The following is a 17,628-nucleotide window of genomic DNA, read 5'->3' as shown; positions in this document are numbered from 1 at the left end:
CCATTGCTGCCGGGAGGGAATTTCCAGTGAACACAAAGGCCGTCCTGCTCTCCGAGCCACCGGGGAGCCAGCTCTGCCAGCACACGTGCTGAGTCCTGGAGGACAGGCCACAGACTGTCCACCACGGAGAGCCTGGAGGGCTGAGCGGATGCCTGGTCCCAGTCACCAGCTCTGGACAAGAGATGGCTCACAGAAGGGATAGCCTCGTGACCTGCATAGAACCTGGCAGGCAGCAGGAGCTTGGTAAGAGTGCCCAGAATTAACTCCTTTTTTTTTTTTTTTTTTTTTTTGAGACGGAGTCTGGCTCTGTTGCCCAGGCTGGAGTGCAGTGGCCAGATCTCAGCTCACTGCAAGTCCCGCCTCCCGGGTTCACGCCATTCTCCTGCCTCAGCCTCCCGAGTAGCTGGGACTACAGGCGCCCGCCACCTCACCCGGCTAATTTTTTTTGTATTTTAGTAGAGACGGGGTTTCATCGTGTTAGCCAGGATGGTCTCGATCTCCTGAACTCGTGATCCGCCCGTCTCGGCCTCCCAAAGTGCTGGGATTACAGGCTTGAGCCACCGCGCCCGGCCGAATTAACTCCTTATAACGAGTCTGCAGGGGGAAGCGCTCCTGCCGAAAGCCTGGCCAGTCATCACTCGGTGATGCCTCAGAATCAAAGGTGCTGGGGAAGCACGGCGAACTCGCTCCCTGACTCCAGAAGCCTGGGCTGGCCAAACCCAGAATGTGACCTTGGGTGGCCCAGCAGCGAGGCCTCCTCGGGGCACCAGCTGGCACGTTTCCGCTGCTCTGCACCACCAATTAAACACAGCAGGCCTACTTAATGGCCCTGTTTAATTGCCCTTGAGGGGCCAGAAGGGACAGAATGAGGGGGCTGTGCATTCCAGCTCGGGGTGTGCAGAGGGCTAGTCCCATGGGAGGCGAAGGGCCTCAGTCCACCTCTTCCATTTTACACACCAGCACACTCAGCTGAAACTGACTTGTTCGGGAGGAGGTGCACCCTGGGGGACACATGGCCCCTTGAGGGGCCCGGCAAAGACAGGACAGGGAGAGCCACCTGCAGGTCCTGACCTCTGAACTCTTCCTTCCCCGGCGCACCCAACGGTGACAGAGGCGTCCTGTCTTCCTCCTGCCACTCCCATGGCATCCCCGCCCTGCCCCACATTTCAAAGGGATGGCAGGCCCCTCCCTCCTACCTAAACCCACTGCAGATGCAGCAGGGAGCACCCAGGGGAGTTTAGGGGGCTGAGCCCAGGGGCTGGGGACCACCTCAGAGCACAGCAGGGGTCTGGACAGTGTTGTAGGAAGACACACTCCAAGGGTCTGAGGACTCGGCTGACAAAACCACCCGCCAAGGCCACCATGCAACTTTGCTGCACGCAGCACAGGAGGTCACGAATCTGAGCGCCACAGTTGCAGCGAAACTCCTCTGTCCCCACTGAGCTGTGTGCTTAACCACGGGACACACAAGAAAGGCTCGCGAGATCCCACATCCCAACCTGCCATGCCAGTCGACCAGCAGACCCACTCCGCCCAGTGTCTAAGCAAAGCCGCCTGATCTCCACAAACTTGTAAAGCAGGCAGACACCCCGACAATGCTGGGAAAGAGCTCTCCACACTTGCCTGGACCCTGTCCTCAGCCTCCCGCCTACTGTCCACACCTGCCTGGACCCTGTCCTCAGCCTCCCGCCTACTGACCACACCTGCTTGGACCCTGTCCTCAGCCTCCCGCCTACTGTCCCCAATGGGCGGCTCTGGCCTTTCAGTCCCTCAGGTCACTGCCGTGGTCACACTGTGGGAAACGCTGCGGGTGCCACTCCTCCGCAGCAGCCCCCAGGTCACCAGGACACAACAGCTCCATGCACCCCACAGCCCTGCGTCAACGCCAGGCAGACGGCATCTGAATTCAGGTGGGACCCCCGTGGGTCTGTTCTGACGCATCTCTCACCTGAGCCCCCCCCGACTCTGATCATCCCTAGGTCCCAAATAAGGGGAGATGGGAGGCGATCTGAGGGTGACAGGTGCAACTCCGGAGCCCACGGCCCAGCTACTGCCCTGCCCTGCAACTGGGGCCGGCACTCAGGGCCAGGCCCTGTCAGCTCAGCAGGGACCCCCCCAGTAGGACTCTCATACCCTGCTCTCCACGAGGTGCCGTGGGAGTGGGCGAGGAGAGGAGCGGTGGTGTGGCTGACCTTGAGGTTATTGGGGTGCTTGTGTGTCCACGCCAGGAGCATGGCAGCAAACAGGTCCCCAGTGCCCACAAAGACAGCGTCCACCTTGCGAATGTCCATCCGGATGCGTTCCATCACCATGGAGCCAGCGGGATTCCCTAGGGGGAGAAGATGGGCAAGGTCACTGAGATCTGCCGCTCCTCTGCCAGGGCCAGCCTCCCCATCCCTGGTCCTCCCGGGCACAGTGGCAGGGAGGGTCATGGGGCAGAGCACACGGTGGCCCCGCTCAGGTTGCAGGGGCTCTGGGCCTGCATGGGGACCCCACCACCACCGCAAGGGAAAGACTGCAGCCCCAGAGAGCCACAACCAGGCTGGTCTCGGGGGTCGCTGTGCAGCTCCCGAGAGTAACAACGGCGTGAAGAACTAGGAGACGTCTGCACACATCCAAGTATGTGTATGTCCGCGCATGTGTGCGTGTGCCCGCGTGTACGTGTGTGCCCGCGTGTACGTGTGTGCCCACGTGTATGCATGTGTCCGTGTATATGTGTGCATGTGTCCATGTGCGTGTATGTGTGTGTGCCCACGTGTGCGTGTGCCTGTGTGTCCACATGTATGTGTGTGTGTATCCATGTCCACATGTGTGTGTGCGTGCCTGTGTGTATGTGCAGTTGTGCCTATGTGTGTGCCCACAAGGCTCCCATGTCCAAACAGAGAGAGAGCGGCGAGGAGGCCACAACTGTTTCTCGGGGCCACGGGTGTGAACTTGTGGCCGCTAGCTTAGGGCATGGCCCCAGCCTTGTGTGTCATTTTTACACTGTTCAGAGAAAATCAACCTGGTGGTATCTGTGTAAAGAATCAGCACAGCTGGGCGGACGCGTCCTCCCAGTGAACTCAGGGACTTGGCCCAGCTTCGAGGGAGGCCTATGATGCTGGGCCCGTGGAAGCGGGTTCCAGCCAGGCCATTCATCAGGACCCGTGCGGTCTTGGGAATCCCATCGACCTCCAAGAGCCTGTAAAATGGGGGTGTCATCCCAGTGCTGGGTAAGGCATAATTTTCATGCTACTGAACCCAAAACATTCTTGCAGCCCCAAAGGACGCCTTCCTCTGGGAAGAGCAGAGGAGGCCGCGGTGCATAAGGGGGGCACTTACTCCTCCTCTGGCTCCCCAGGACAATCAGGTAGTCGCTGCCCTGCGGGGAGGGCAGGTCGGAGCTGGTGATGACCACGGTGTCAGGGCCCATAGAGTGCAGCATGTCCATCACCTGGCAGCGGCATGGGGAGCGTCAGCCACGCCAGTCACACGCCACTCCCCCAGGGCCCGCCACACGCCACTCCTCTGGGGCCCACCACACGCCACTCCTCTGGGGCCCCTCATACCCCACTCCCCTGGGGCCCGTCACACCCCACTCCCCCAGAGCCCATTCTCAATAGTGCCACTCCCAGAGGGGAGACAGCCACCTGGTCAGCCACCATCCTCCCCAAACTGTCAGCCCAAAATGTATGGGTCCACGCAGGTGACTGGTGAGGGCCTCCCCCTTGGGGGCTGGACAGGTAAGTGGACAGACGTGTGCCTGTCCTGCAGCGGGGAGGAGCTGACCCCTCTGTGCATTGGTTTTTCTGTAACTATTGTGGAAACTGTCTCCACTGCACGGCTGCCTCAGAGCAGGCAGCATGCGTGCACACACACGTGCTTCACACACACGCACGTGCGCACGCACACACACACATTCATGCACACACACGTGCTGTACACACACACGTCCATGCACACACACACACACACGTGCTGCATCGCCACCCGGCACACGACCATAGCAGAATCTGGACCCTGCCCCAGGGCCAGCTGACTCTGCAGCCCCAGGGCCCAGGACCAGGTCAGCGAAAGGCCCCCGAGTGGGAGGAGTGGCCGCTGCAGGGGCCCATTGCCAGGACCAGGCCCCTGGGCTGTGAAGACAAAACTCAGGGTAGGGTCAGGCTGCTCGGGAACGCAGCCCCAAGCACATAGACTCCTGCTGCAGTCAGACAGCATCCGCTCTAAAATGCATGTTGAAACATCGCACCCATGTGGCAGTATTCCGAGGGGGTCCTCTGGGGCGTGATTAAGTCACAAGGGCTCCCCTTTCTCTGTGCTTGATGAGAGGGCTGGAGGAAGCAGCATGGGGTCCTCAAGCCCCCTGCCATCCACACATGAGGATGCAGCAACAAGGCGCAGTCGGGGCGGCAAAGCAGCTCCCGCCAGACCCTGAGCCTGCCGGCGCCGTGGCCTTAGACTTCCCAGCCTCCAGAACTGTGGGCAAAAAAGTTCTGTTTTGTTTGTTTGTTTGTTTCGTTTTTTTTGAGACGGAGTCTCACTCACTCTGTCACCCAGGCTGGAGTGCGGTGGTGCGATCTCCAATCTCAACTCACTGCAACCTCCACCTCCTGGTTTCCAGCGATTCTCCAGCCTCAGCCTCCCAAGTAGCCGGGATTATAGGCGTGCACCACCACGCCCGGCTAATTTTTGTATTTTTAGTAGAGGTGGGGTTTTACCATGTTGGCCAGGCTGGTCTCCAACTCCTGACCTCAGGTGATTTGCCCGCCTCAGTCTCCCAAAGTGCTGGGATTACAGGTGTTGAGCCACTGCATCCGGCCAAAAGTTCCATTTTTCATAAATCATCCAGTCTCAGGCATTTTGTCACAGCAGCCCCAACAGACTAAGATGACTCAACCAAGGCTCAATGCTAGCATGACACCCATGGCCCCAAGTCCCAGAGAAAAAGGACTTTGAAGAAACTGCCCCTTGGGCGGCTGCATCTGCTCCTGTGTCGAGCCTCCAGCCTGCCCTGCAAATTCCAAACATGCCCAGGAGCCTCCAAACAGCTCAAGCCACCGCCTTGCAACATCTCTTCACACACACAGGCACATATGCACACACACGCACACACGCGCACACACGCACACATCCATACATGCACACACATGCGCGCACACATACACACACTCGCACGCACACGCACACACACGCACATGCACACATGCACACACACGCGCACATATCTGCTGGTCTCTGGAGGCCCATGACTGGTACAGACGGTTCAGTCACTGCTGGGGACAAATGACGCAATGGTGCCACTCAGGCAGCCCGTCTCCCATTCCCACCGTTGAGTGGCACATCTGCCCCGCACAGGCCCCAGAGGGCCTCCTTACCGCCAAGGCTTCCTCCTGGCTGTGGATCTTCCGGCCACTCAGTAACCTGGAAGACAGGCGGGGGCAGGTGAGCCTCTCCTCTCCAGGTTGTGTGTTGACATTCCCCAAACTACAGCGGCTCTGGAAAGCCTCATCCCCACAGGCAGCTACTCTTCGTCCACTGGCCACCATGGGCCGGGGCCTCTGCAACATGTGCGGTTTGCTTCTAAAGGGGACACTCATATGACAGGAGTCAGGCAAGGCCCAATCATGGTTGCTGTTTATACATAACCAAGGTGATGGACAGCAGCCACGGCCCCCACTTAAGGCCATGCCATAGCGCAGGGTCTCAGCATGGGTGACTGACGTCCGTACAGTCATAGAGCCGCTAACGATTTTTTTTTTTTTTTTTTGAGACGGAGTCTTGCTCTGTGCCCCAGGCTGGAGTGCAGTGGCGCGATCTCGGCTCACTGCAAGCTCCGCCCCCCCTGGTTCATGCCATTCTCCTGCCTCAGCCTCCCGAGTAGCTGGGACTACAGGCGCCCGCCACCTCGCCCGGCTAATTTTCTTGTATTTTTTTTTAGTAGAGACGGGGTTTCACCGTGTTAGCCAGGATGGTCTCGATCTCCTGACCTCGTGATCCGCCCGTCTCGGCCTCCCAAAGTGCTGGGATTACAGGCTTGAGCCACCGCGCCCGGCTGCCGCTAACAATTAATGCACGCAGGGGCTGCCCATGGCTCAGGGGCCTCGAGTGAGATGCCACCGCCGAGTCTGGACAGGCCCAGGTCAGGAATCCCAGGCCTCCAAGAGTCCAGGCGCCCCCCACCCCTGCGTGAATGGGGGACTCGGAACATGGCTCAGGGCCAGGGAGAGCTAAGCTATGACAGGCACCAGCCTCCTCAACAGGCAGCTCTACTCTTTTTTTTTTTTTGAGACGGAGTCTTGCTCTGTCACCCAGGCTGGAGTGCAGTGGCCAGATCTTGGCTCACTGCAAGCTCTGCCTCCCAGGTTCACACCATTCTCCTGCCTCAGCCTCCCGAGTAGCTGGGACTACAGGCGCCCGCCACCTCGCCCGGCTAGTTTTTTTGTATTTTTTAGTAGAGACGGGGTTTCACCGTGTTAGCCAGGATGGTCTCGATCTCCTGACCTCGTGATCCGCCCGTCTCGGCCTCCCAAAGTGCTGGGACTACAGGCTTGAGCCACCGCGCCCGGCCTACAGCTCCACTCTTAATGGCACTGGGGCGCTGGCGGCTTCCCCTTGGCGTCTGATTCTTCAGCTGGGGGGCCATGCACCCAGAGAAAGACCCTTTCAAACTCAGTATCAGACAGGCAGACCCAACACACTCCTCTTCCCCTCACAGGGTGGCAGGTGACCTGGCCGCCTGTGCTGCCCCTACCCTCCCTCCGCTGTGGTGGCCCAGGCAAGCCCACAGCTCCCCAAGTCACCCCTCCCCTTCCTCTCCCAGGGGCCCTGCCGCTCAGGAAGGCACAGGGGCAGGAGAACTTTTCCCATCGCCCATGGCTGCCGCCACCAAAGGGAAGGTGTGAGCCTGGGACCCGGTAGGCAGGGACTTCTCCAACCCAGGCACCCCCACCACATCCTGCTCTAGTATCAAGGGGCACTCGCCCCGCGGCAGGACCTTCCTGAGGACCCCTTTGTAAGCAGAACAGGCAGCCCGAGGGCAGAATGGAGACCCTTCTGGCACGTTCTCTGCAGCTCTCCCTGGGGAAAGACTGGTAGCATTTGCCATTTAAAATGACTTACTCTGCTGGGCACCCTGGTTCACGCCTGCAATCTCAGCACTTTGGAAGGCTGAGGTGGGTGGATCACCTGAAGTTAGGAGTTCAAGACCAGCCTGGCCAACATGATGAAACCCCATCTCTACTAAAAATACAAAAATTAGCCGGGCGTGGTGGCTCACGCCTGTATCCAGCTACTTGGGAGGCTGAGGCAGGAGAATCGCCTGAACCCTGGAGACAGCGGTTGCAGTGAGCTGAGATTGTGCCACTGCACTCCTGCTTGGGCGACAAGAGTGAGATCCGTCTTGAAAAATGAAGTAGGCCGGGCGCGGTGGCTCAAGCCTGTAATCCCAGCACTTTGGGAGGCCGAGACGGGCGGATCATGAGGTCAGGAGATCGAGACCATCCTGGCTAACACGGTGAAACCCTGTCTCTACTAAAAAAAAAATACAAAAAACTAGCCGGGCGAGGTGGCGGGCGCCTGTAGTCCCAGCTACTCGGGAGGCTGAGGCAGGAGAATGGCGGGAACCCGGGAGGCGGAGCTTGCAGTGAGCTGAGATCCGGCCACAGCACTCCAGCCTGGGTGACAGAGCGAGACTCCGTCTCAAAAAAAAAAATAAATAAATAAAAATAAAAAAATAAAAGAGAAAAATGAAGTAAAATAAAATAAAATAAAATAAAATAAAATAAAATAAAATGACTTACTCGGCCTCAAACTGGTTGGGCGTGATAATGTCTGCAACCGGCACCACCTTTTCTTTGTAGACGGGAAGGAGGTCCTCCGGGACATACTGGCGAACAAACGAGACGGGGGAGAGGCTGAGTCACTGGGAGGGAAGCGTGACAGGGGGCGCGGAGGGAAGCCCACCACAGAGTGCTCCCTAAAAAGCCCCCTGAAGTCCAGGCTCAGGGGCCAGGCCAACTGACTGTAGAGACAAGCTGTTCCCACCACAGGGGCAGCACGTGGCTGAGGCACACTAGCGCGGGGAACCCTAAGTGCTCCAAGGGGCCGAGGGAGGACTCAGGCCGCACAGTGGGTCCCCGCAGAGGGTCTGGGAGGAGGAGGTAAAGGAGAGAGGGAGGGAGGGAGGAGGGAGACGAGAAAAGGGAAACCTGACGGGTGGATGGAGCGGCCCTGGTCATCTGGGGAGGGCTGAGGGGTGCTGGCCATGCCCATCTGCGACTGGGAGCCCAACCCGCCAGCTCTTCCTGGCTGAGTCAATGCACCCTTCATCTACTTGTTTTTGTCTAAGTTGTCTAACAAACAATTCAACACGTGATTTTTTTGTTTTTTTTTTTTTTGTTTTTTTTTTTTTTTTGAGACGGAGTCTCGCTCTGTGGCCCAGGCTGGAGTGCAGTGGCCGGATCTCAGCTCACTGCAAGCTCTGCCTCCCGGGTTCATGCCATTCTCCTGCCTCAGCCTCCCAAGTAGCTGGGACTACAGGCGCCCGCCACCGCGCCCGGCTAGTTTTTTGTACTTTTTAGTAGAGACGGGGTTTCACCGTATTAACCAGGATGGTCTCGATCTCCTGACCTCGTGATCCGCCCGTCTCGGCCTCCCAAAGTGCTGGGATTACAGGCTTGAGCCACCGCGCCCGGCCTTGTTTTGTTTTTTAAGACAGAATTTCGCTCTTGTTGCCCAGGCTGGAGTGCAATGGCGTGGTCTTGGGTCACTGCAACCTCCACCTCCTGGGTTCAAGTGATTCTCCTGCCTCAGCCTCCCGAGTAGCTAGGATTACAGGCGCCCACCACCACGCCTGGCTAACTTTTTTGTATTTTCTTTAGTAGAGACGGGGTTTCACCATGTTGGCCAGGCTGGTCTCGAACTCCTGACCGCAGGTGATCCACCTGCCTCAGCCTCCCAAAGTGCTGGGATTACAGGCCTGAGCCACCGTGCCAGGCAACACAGAGTTTTCTTTAGTGATCAAATTTAAGCTGGAGCCAGTGCGAAGCTCTGGAAGAATTTCACAGGCTTTACGGAACACTTCACCAGTCCCTGCTGGCTGAGTGACCTGAGTTTCCAATCCCTTCACTTCGCTCCCGGAAACCGCCCTTGGAAATCAGAGGCCCCGCAGGAGGCACCTCTGCACCGGGTGCTCAGAGCACGCAAGGTGGTCACGCACCGGCCGCTGCTTCAGACATGGCTTAGGAGGCACTAAGGATGGGTGGGTGGCACCTGGATGTCCCGGATCCATGGGCCAGGAAATGGAAGGAAAGCTCTTTAGAGCCCCATTTTGGGTAGGGAGGCCCAAGCACATCCCTTTAACCTCACGGAAACCGGACAGACGGGGTGACCACCCATCTGAGATAGGAGCTCGTGTTCAGGCCACTCTCGTTCAGGAAAACGAATGTGATCAAAATCAAGGGGCCAGATTCCATCGCTGCACTGAACCAGACAGTGGCCCCAACTCTTCGTGATCCAAACACGAGTGTCTGCTGAGGGTCGGCAGAGCCCACGCCAGGGAGCACCATGAAGGGAAGGCAGAGAGCTGCAAGCCGGGGTCCTGCAGGACGGGTGCAGGGCAGGGAACCTTCCAGAGAACAAGCATGGGAGAAAGTGGACAGACAGACGCTGAGCAGCCTAGCCCGCCCCACCTGGTTAGAGGCCCAACAACAGATATCCTGACTTCAACCACTGACCCAGCGGGGCAGGCAGGGCGCAGGCCCAGGCGTGCCCTGTGCCAGTGAAGAAGCCCGCTATGCTCAGTGAACATACAGCAAGCAAACAGACACACTAGACACAACGACAAAGAAGGCGGATACTGAAATCGCCTGGGCACTGAATGGCTGCGTTAAAAACCCACAGGCAGGATCACCTTTGGGTTCCTTCCGCCTCTAAATTCTAGGCTTCTGGACTGGTCACAGTGGATCTGTTCTCCATCCACTTGATCCGATGTCCAGGCCTGTGGGCTGCAGCTGCTGCTGTTACTATACAGCTCACAGGCTCAGTGGTTTCTAGATTTCCTTTGTTTTTTGAGATGGGGTCTTGCTCTGTGGAGTGAGTGTAGTGGTGCGATCTCGCTCACTGCAGCCTCCACCTCCTGGGCTCGAGTGATCCTCCCACCTCAGCCTCCCAAGCAGCTGGGACTATAGGTGGGTATCCCCACACCCAGCTCATTGTTTTGTATTTTGATTACAGATGGTAGGGTTTCCCCATGTTGCCCAGGCTGGTCTCGAACTCCTGGGCTCAAGTCAGCCACCCACCCTGGCCTCCCAAAGTGCTGGGATTACAGGCGTGAGCCACTGCACCCAGCCTGGTTTCTACATTTTTAAATGGTTAGGAGGAAAAAGTCAAAAAAACAGAATGATATTTTGTGACACATGAAAATTATAGAAAATTCAAATTTCAGTGTCCACAAATGAAATTTTATTAGAAAATAGTCATGCATGGCTGGGCATGGTGGCTCATGCCTGTAATCCTAGCACTTTGGGAGGCCAAGGCAGGTGGATCACTTGAGGCTAGGAGTTCGAGACCAGCCTGGACAACATGGTGAAATCATATCTAGTAAAAATGCACAAATTAGCTGGGTGTGGTGGTGCACACCTGTAATTCCAGTTACTTGGGAGATTGAGGCATGAGAATTGCCTGAGCCCAGGAGGCAGAGGTTGCAGTGAGCTGAGATTGTGGCACTGCACTCCAGCCTGGGTGACCGAGTGAGACTCTGTCTCAATAAGAAAAGAAAGAGAAGAAAAAGAAAAAGAAAAAGAAAGGAGAGGAGAGGAGAGGAGAGGAGAAGAGGTCATCCTGTTTGTACACCTCTTACCTGTGGCTGCTTCTGTGCTCTAATGCAAACAGCTGTGGCAGAGCCGTGCGGCCGGCAAAGGCGTAAATATTTATCTACTATCGGGCACTTTACAGAAAACATGTGGGTCCCCTTTTTCCTTCCTAACAAGGTTTGTCTTTTTACCCCTGGACAGAGAAGTACCACCAAGTTAGACACTTAAGAGACGTGGGCCTGTCTTCTGGCTGGATAGGAATAGCTCCACTCACCACATTTTTAAATCACACACATGAGATTACTCACCATCGAGCCTTCGCCATCCCACTTGTCACCCAAGACTGGATCACACACTGCAGAGACGCAAGGACATCTTATCAGCAAAGGCTACAGCTGATGAGTAAGAAACCCTCAACATTTCTTTCTTATTTTTTAGACAGGGTCTTGCTCTGTTGTCCAGGCTGGAGTGCAGTGGTACAATCATGGCTCACTGCAGTCTCGATCTTCTAGGCTCAGGGGATCCTCCTGCCTCACCCTCCCAAGTGGCTGAGACCACAGGCATGCACCAGCACACCCAGCTAACTTTTTTTTTTTTTTTAATTTAACATCATTTAATAAAAATAGTAGTGCAAACAGGAAAGTAGCATAAAAATATAGTGTTGCTGTGGAAGGCTGGTGCTTGCTGCTGAGAAGCTGAAGCCAGAGGAGGCCAGGTGTGAGGAAGGAGGATTCTTTAAAGGCAAGGAGAGAGGCCTGCCTTTAAGAGCCGAGAGCGCCACTCATCCATGACCCCCAACACGGAGCTCTGCAGAACTGCTGCCAAACCCCAAACCCCAATGTAAGGGGGTGAGAGAATGAACTCCAGCCACTTCTCCCAACAGGGCCCAACAGAGCTATTCTGGGACATGTATGTTTGCAATCTTGTGTGTGGAGAGCACCCAAAGGCTCATCAGCAGCCTCAGGCCTCCACGCGGTCTGGTTTTCAGACTGGCATCCGCAGGCAGTGCATCTGAAGCACCTTCTAGTTACTGTCCCCATCTGGAATCTTGGTTTTCTCCATTCCATGTCACCTTCTATTGCCAACCCAAGGGTGCCAGTGCCTGTGGGTCCCATTATATGATACTCTCTCCCAGGACCGAATCCACTAGTCTGGGCAAAAAAAAAAAAAAAGCACTTAGCTACATCCTACTCCCCAATAAATGTCTCTGGGGTGTTCATTTTCTCTTCCGGCTAATCCTCAGTTCATCCAGTTCCTTCTCCATTAAGTGGGATTCGGCAGTGGACTCCGAAAGCACGTCTAACAGGATGTCCACTTTCAGCCGCTAGAGATTGTTCTCTTCCTCCAACTGCTGGTTCCGCCTGCGAAGGCGCTGAACCTCCCTCCGGTCCACACCGCCACTAACCCCTGTCTCTGCTATCCACTGGCCATTTTCAAACTTCAGGCTTTGCCCTGCCAGGTTCATAGTGGGGGATCCATATTCCAAGCCCAGCTCCACCTCCCGGGCTGACCGATCCAAAGAATGCAGGTTGGAGAGAGATGCCGACTTCCGAGGAGGTGTCTTCTTCGGACTGAACGTATTCCCAAAGAAAGGCATCTTTGGCCTGATGAAAGCAAAGCCAACGCTCCCTTCTCCTTTTAAGTCAGATCTAATAATCCACAAACAGCTCGGCTGAGATCCTGGGATTCTGGGGCATCCGCGTGCACTTGAGGTACAAGCTGTTCCCTTGGCCGATGGCGACCTTCTTTTTAGTGAAACTCCGGGGGGCGAGCGTGCTCGGCACAAAGGAAGTGAAGGGGGAGCACCTGGCTTCCAATGATCACTCTGCTGCTCACCCACAGTGCGACCCCAGCATTTATCCTCCTTGGCCTTCGGCTTCTGACGCGTCCCAGAAGCCAGGGTCCAAGCGCTCCCCGAAACCCCCTATCAGGGACTCTGTAGTACAGATATACCTTGACCCACCCGCCTCCTGCCGCCAGCCCGCCACGCGCATGCGCCCACCCAGCTAACTTTTAAATGATTTGTATAGATGGGTTCTCACCATGTTTCCGAGGCTGGTTTTGAATTCCTAGGCTTAAGCGATTCTCCCACCTTGGCCTCCCAAAGTGCTCGGAATACAAGCGTAAACAACCACATTTGGTTTTTTTCTTTCTTTCTTTTTTTTTTTAAGCTGCCAAGTGGAAGTAGATATCTTCTCTTTTTTAATTTAACTTTTTAATGTGGTAAAAAATATATACCATAATCTTTGCCAGTTTAAGCATATTTAGGTGTACAATTCAGGGGCATTAAGCGCATTCTTGCTATTGTATAACTACGACCACTCTCCACCTCCAAAACATTTTACCTTCCCAAACCGAAACTCTGTCCTCATTAAACACTCGCTCCCCATTTCCCCTGCCCTAGGCCCTGGTAATATCTAGTCTGCTTTTTTTTTTTGAGACAGAGTCTCATTCTGTCACCCAAACTGGAGTGCAGTGGCATGATCTCGGCTCACTGCAACCTCTGCCTCCCAGGTTCAAGCAATTCTCCTGCCTCAGCCTCCAAAGTAGCTGAGATTACAGGTGCACGCCACCAGACCTGGCTAATTTTTGTATTTTTAGTAGAGATGGGGTTTCACCATGTTGGCCAGGCTGGTCTTGAACTCCTGACCTCAGGTGATCCACCTGCCTCGGCCTCCCAAAGTGCTGGGATTACAGGCGTGAGCCACCGCGCCAGGCCTTAGTCTGCTTTCTACCTCGATGAATTGGCCTATCATGGATATTTCACATAATGGAATCATGTAACAGTTGTCCTTTGGTGTCTGGCTACTTTCACTGAGCATCATGTCCTCAAGTGTCATCCACACTGCAGCGTGTGTCAGAATTTCCTTCCTTTTCCAGACTGAGTAATACTCCACTGTATGCACGGACATTTTCTTTGTCAGCCATCAATGGACACAGCCTGTATCCACCTTTGGTCACTGGGAACAATGCTGCTACAGACGTGGGAATACGCACATCTGTCTGAGGCTATTTCGGATCTATGCACAGGGCGGAATTGCTGGTCATGTGGTGTCCGTGTTCCACTTGTTGGGGAACTGCCAACGTGTTTTCCACTGTGGCCACACCCTTTGATACTCCCAGCAGCTGTGTGGAGGGTTTCTACATCCTCGCCCACACTTGCTATTTTCCGGGTGTTTGATGACAGTCATCCTAATTGCTGTGAGGTGTCATTCATCACTGTTTGTCACCCAAGCAGGTGCAGTGGCTCCCTTCCTCTTCCTGGCCTCGAGCACACACAATCCGGGCCTTGTACATCTGTCCCGACAAGCGCTTTCCCTTTGAGCAACAGTACACAGCGTGGCAAACCATGTGCTGGGCCAGGCCTGCCCTCCGGCCACCTGGGAGACCTGCGCCCCAGAGAGAGCCTGTCTGCAAGGTTGGGTGACGCTGCCCCTTCTCCCAGGCAGCACTGCCTGGCCTCTAAGGAAAGATAGATCTAGGCAGACGCCCCAAAGATTTAGCCACTCCCTAGCCTGGCCCAGCCTGGGTAGGACCCTGTCCTCCCCCACTCCCTAGCCCTGGACCTACCTGGGGTGTGGCCCTCCCCTCCCCTACTCCCTAACCTGGCCCTGCCTGGGTGTGGCCCCGCCCCTCCCTTCTCCAACTCCCTAACCTGGTCCTGCCTGGGTGTGACCCCGCCCCTCCCTTCTCCAACTTCCTAGCCTGGCCCTGCCTGGGTGTGACCCCGCCCCTCCCTTCTCTAACTTCCTAGCCTGGCCCTGCCTGGGTGTGGCCCCGCCCCTCCCTTCTCCAACTCCCTCGCCTGGCCCTGCCTGGGTGTGGCCCCGCCCCTCCTCACTCTCCAGCCTGGCCCTGCCTGGGTGTGGCCCCTTGCCCCGCCTGGGTGTGGCCCGTTGCCCCCTCCGCCTTTAGGGTCAGTGGAGTCACACAACAGTGCTGCCTGGGCCCCAGGCCTTCACACAGCAGCCCTGCTATATGAGCACACTGACACCCCTTCCTGTCTCACACCAGCCACACAAGACACCAAGGTCACCTGCAAACGCTTCTAGCCCAGTGGACTTCAGCAGGCCCACATCTTCAGAGGCCTGGCAGACATAGCTCACTGCCCGGAGAGGCGGGGCATGGAGGGGTGCAGAGGAGGAAGGAGGCTAAGACGTCCCTTCCGGGGCTCCCACGCCGGCCCTACCCTGTGTGGGGCCACACAGCCAGACCCGAGGGTGGGCCCCTGCCTACCGTATACCAGCCTGGGGTTCTGCTGTTTCAGCTCCCGCACAATGTCCACCACCATGGCCAGGAACGACTTGTCCCTCGTATAACCTTGAGGGGGAGAACCCAGGTTACTCTCAGAAAACAGGAGACTCACCACGATCAACCGTGGCACAAAGAAAGAGAAGCACCATCAGACCCTGCATAGGGGTGGCGGGGGAGGGAGGCGGGTGCAGGCGAGGTGTCTCCACAGGACTCAGGGTTGGGGGGAGGGAGGCGGGTGCAGGCGAGGTGTCTCCACAGGGCTCAGGGCTGGGGGAGGGAGATGGTGCAGGCGAGGTGTCCCCACAGGGCTCGGGGTTGGGGGGACGGAGGCGGGTGCAGGCGAGGTGTCTCCACAGGGCTCGGGGTTGGGGGGAGGGAGGCGGGTGCAGGCGAGGTGTCTCCACAGGGCTCAGGGCTGGGGGAGGGAGATGGTGCAGGCGAGGTGTCCCCACAGGGCTCGGGGGCTGAGGGGAGGGAGGCGGGTGCAGGCGAGGTGTCCCCACAGGGCTCGGGGTTGGGGGGAGGGAGGCGGGTGCAGGCGAGGTGTCCCCACAGGGCTCGGGGTTGGGGGGACGGAGGCGGGTGCAGGCGAGGTGTCTCCACAGGGCTCGGGGTTGGGGGGAGGGAGGCGGGTGCAGGCGAGGTGTCCCCACAGGGCTCAGGGCTGGGGGAGGGAGATGGTGCAGGCGAGGTGTCCCCACAGGGCTCAGGGCTGGGGGAGGGAGATGGTGCAGGCGAGGTGTCCCCACAGGGCTCAGGGCTGGGGGAGGGAGATGGTGCAGGCGAGGTGTCCCCACAGGGCTGGGGGCTGGGGGGAGGGAGACGGGTGCAGGCGAGGTGTCCCCACAGGGCTCAGGGTTGGGGGGAAGGAGATGGGTGCAGGCGAGGTGTCCCCACAGTCCAAAGATACCGAGGGCAGACCCTGAAGCACTTCCCAACAGAAACGCCGTGCTTCACAGGAACGAGCCCATGGGCGAGAGGCAAAGGAGTAATCTTTCCTTTGTTTATATTCCTACTTTCAGTAACAAGCATATAACACTTTAATTTAGTCTTATTTATTTTGACACAGGGTGTCATTCTGTCCCCTAGTCCAGAGTGCAGTGGTTCAATCACAGCTCACTGCAGCCTTGAACTCCCAGGCTCAAGCTCCCACCTCAGCTTCCCGAGTAGCTGGGACTATGCCCAGCTAATTAATTTTTTAAAAATTTTTTATAGAGACAGGGTCTCGCTATATTGCTTAGGCTGGTTTTGAACTCCTGGCCTCAAGCGAGCTTCCCTCCTAGTCTTCCTGAAGTGCTGGAACTATAGGTTTGAGCCCCTGTGCCTGGCCTTATATATGACCTTTAGACATGTAGAGAGGCTGGGCACCGTGGCTCACACCTGTAATTCTAACACTTCGGGAGGTTAAGTGTTTCCCTTAACTGTTTAAAAATGTAGAAACTAGGCTGGGTGCAGTGACTCATGCCTGTACATCCCAACACTTTGGGAGGCCAGGGTGGGTGGCTGGCTTGAGCCCAGGAGTTCAAGACCAGCCTGGGCAACATGGCAAAACCCTGTCTCTACAAAAAAAAAAAAAAAAAAAAAAAAGCTGGGCGTGGTGGTGCATGCCTTTACTCCCAGCTACCTGGGAGGTTGCGGCAGGAGGATCACCTGAGCCCGGGAGGTTGAGGCTGCAGTGAGCTATGACTAGGCCAGTGCACTCCAACCTGGGCCACAGAGTAATACCCTGTCTCAAAAATAGTAATAATAAGAATTATTACAGGCCGGGAGCGGTGGCTCAAGCCTGTAATCCCAGCACTTTGGGAGGCCAAGGTGGGTGGATCACGAGGTCAGGAGATCGAGACCATCCTGGCTAACACGTGAAACCCTGTCTCTACTAAAAAAATACAAAAATTAGCCGGGAGCGGTGGCGGGCGCCTATAGTCCCAGCTACTCGGGAGGCTGAGGCAGGAGAATGGCGTGAACCCGGGAAGTGGAGCTTGCAGTGAGCTGAGATCCGGCCACTGCACTCCAGCCTGGGGGACAGAGCGAGACTCCGTCTCAAAAAAAAAAAAAAAAAAAAAAAAAAAGAATTATTACAATAATAAACATGTATAGAAATACAATTTTTTGTTTAATCAGAAAGTTGACAAAAGATGCCAGTGTACCAGGTAGCAGCCCGTCACCTGAGTGTCCCACCCACCTGTCCTGCCCCGGTCAGCATTCCCAACACCCTGCCTGCACCCTCCCCTGGGCACCAGAACCCCAGTGTGGCCACAGGAGTGGGGGTGACTTGGCACAGCCAGGACAGTCATTGTCCAGGCAGGCACGGCATGGCCAGGACCCCCCAGGCTACCGGGGGTGTGATGGTGGCTTGGGCATGCCGAGGCCCTCCTTGAAGGAGCAGGGACCCGAGATGGGCCCAGGGTGGGGGTGCTCTGGACCTCCCCAAGCCCACCCTGGCTGAAGCGGGGTCTGTAGCACCCACCTGTGAGCACGTAGTCATATTTATTCACGTTGTTCAGCTTCAGGCCTTCGTACAACTCCTGCAGCTCATCTGAATTCAGCACTTGGCCCTTCCAGTGGGCATAGCCTAGAGGCA

The 17,628-nt window shown here is 56.6% G+C and overlaps 1 protein-coding gene and 1 pseudogene across 1 annotated transcript in view; both read right to left on the bottom strand.

Annotated features, from left to right (window-relative positions):
- The window catches only part of LOC105472558 (pyridoxal kinase), a 43,435-nt gene that overhangs the window by 501 nt on the left and 25,306 nt on the right, over positions 1-17,628 (bottom strand). The window contains exons 3-9 of the mRNA XM_011725928.3: positions 17,515-17,619; positions 15,030-15,113; positions 11,102-11,148; positions 7,782-7,867; positions 5,358-5,403; positions 3,322-3,433; positions 2,193-2,329 (exon numbers count right to left, since the gene is read on the bottom strand). Of these exons, the coding sequence (XP_011724230.1) occupies positions 2,193-2,329; positions 3,322-3,433; positions 5,358-5,403; positions 7,782-7,867; positions 11,102-11,148; positions 15,030-15,113; positions 17,515-17,619 (617 nt within the window). The remainder of the gene's footprint in view (positions 1-2,192; positions 2,330-3,321; positions 3,434-5,357; positions 5,404-7,781; positions 7,868-11,101; positions 11,149-15,029; positions 15,114-17,514; positions 17,620-17,628) is intronic.
- Positions 11,155-14,360, bottom strand: LOC139363019 (protein chibby homolog 1-like; annotated as a pseudogene).

This window comes from Macaca nemestrina, chromosome 4, assembly GCF_043159975.1.
Source record: "Macaca nemestrina isolate mMacNem1 chromosome 4, mMacNem.hap1, whole genome shotgun sequence".
Taxonomy (NCBI): domain Eukaryota; kingdom Metazoa; phylum Chordata; class Mammalia; order Primates; family Cercopithecidae; genus Macaca; species Macaca nemestrina.
The sequence above is the reverse complement of the archived record's forward strand: the minus strand, read 5'-3'. Positions and strand labels throughout refer to the sequence as shown.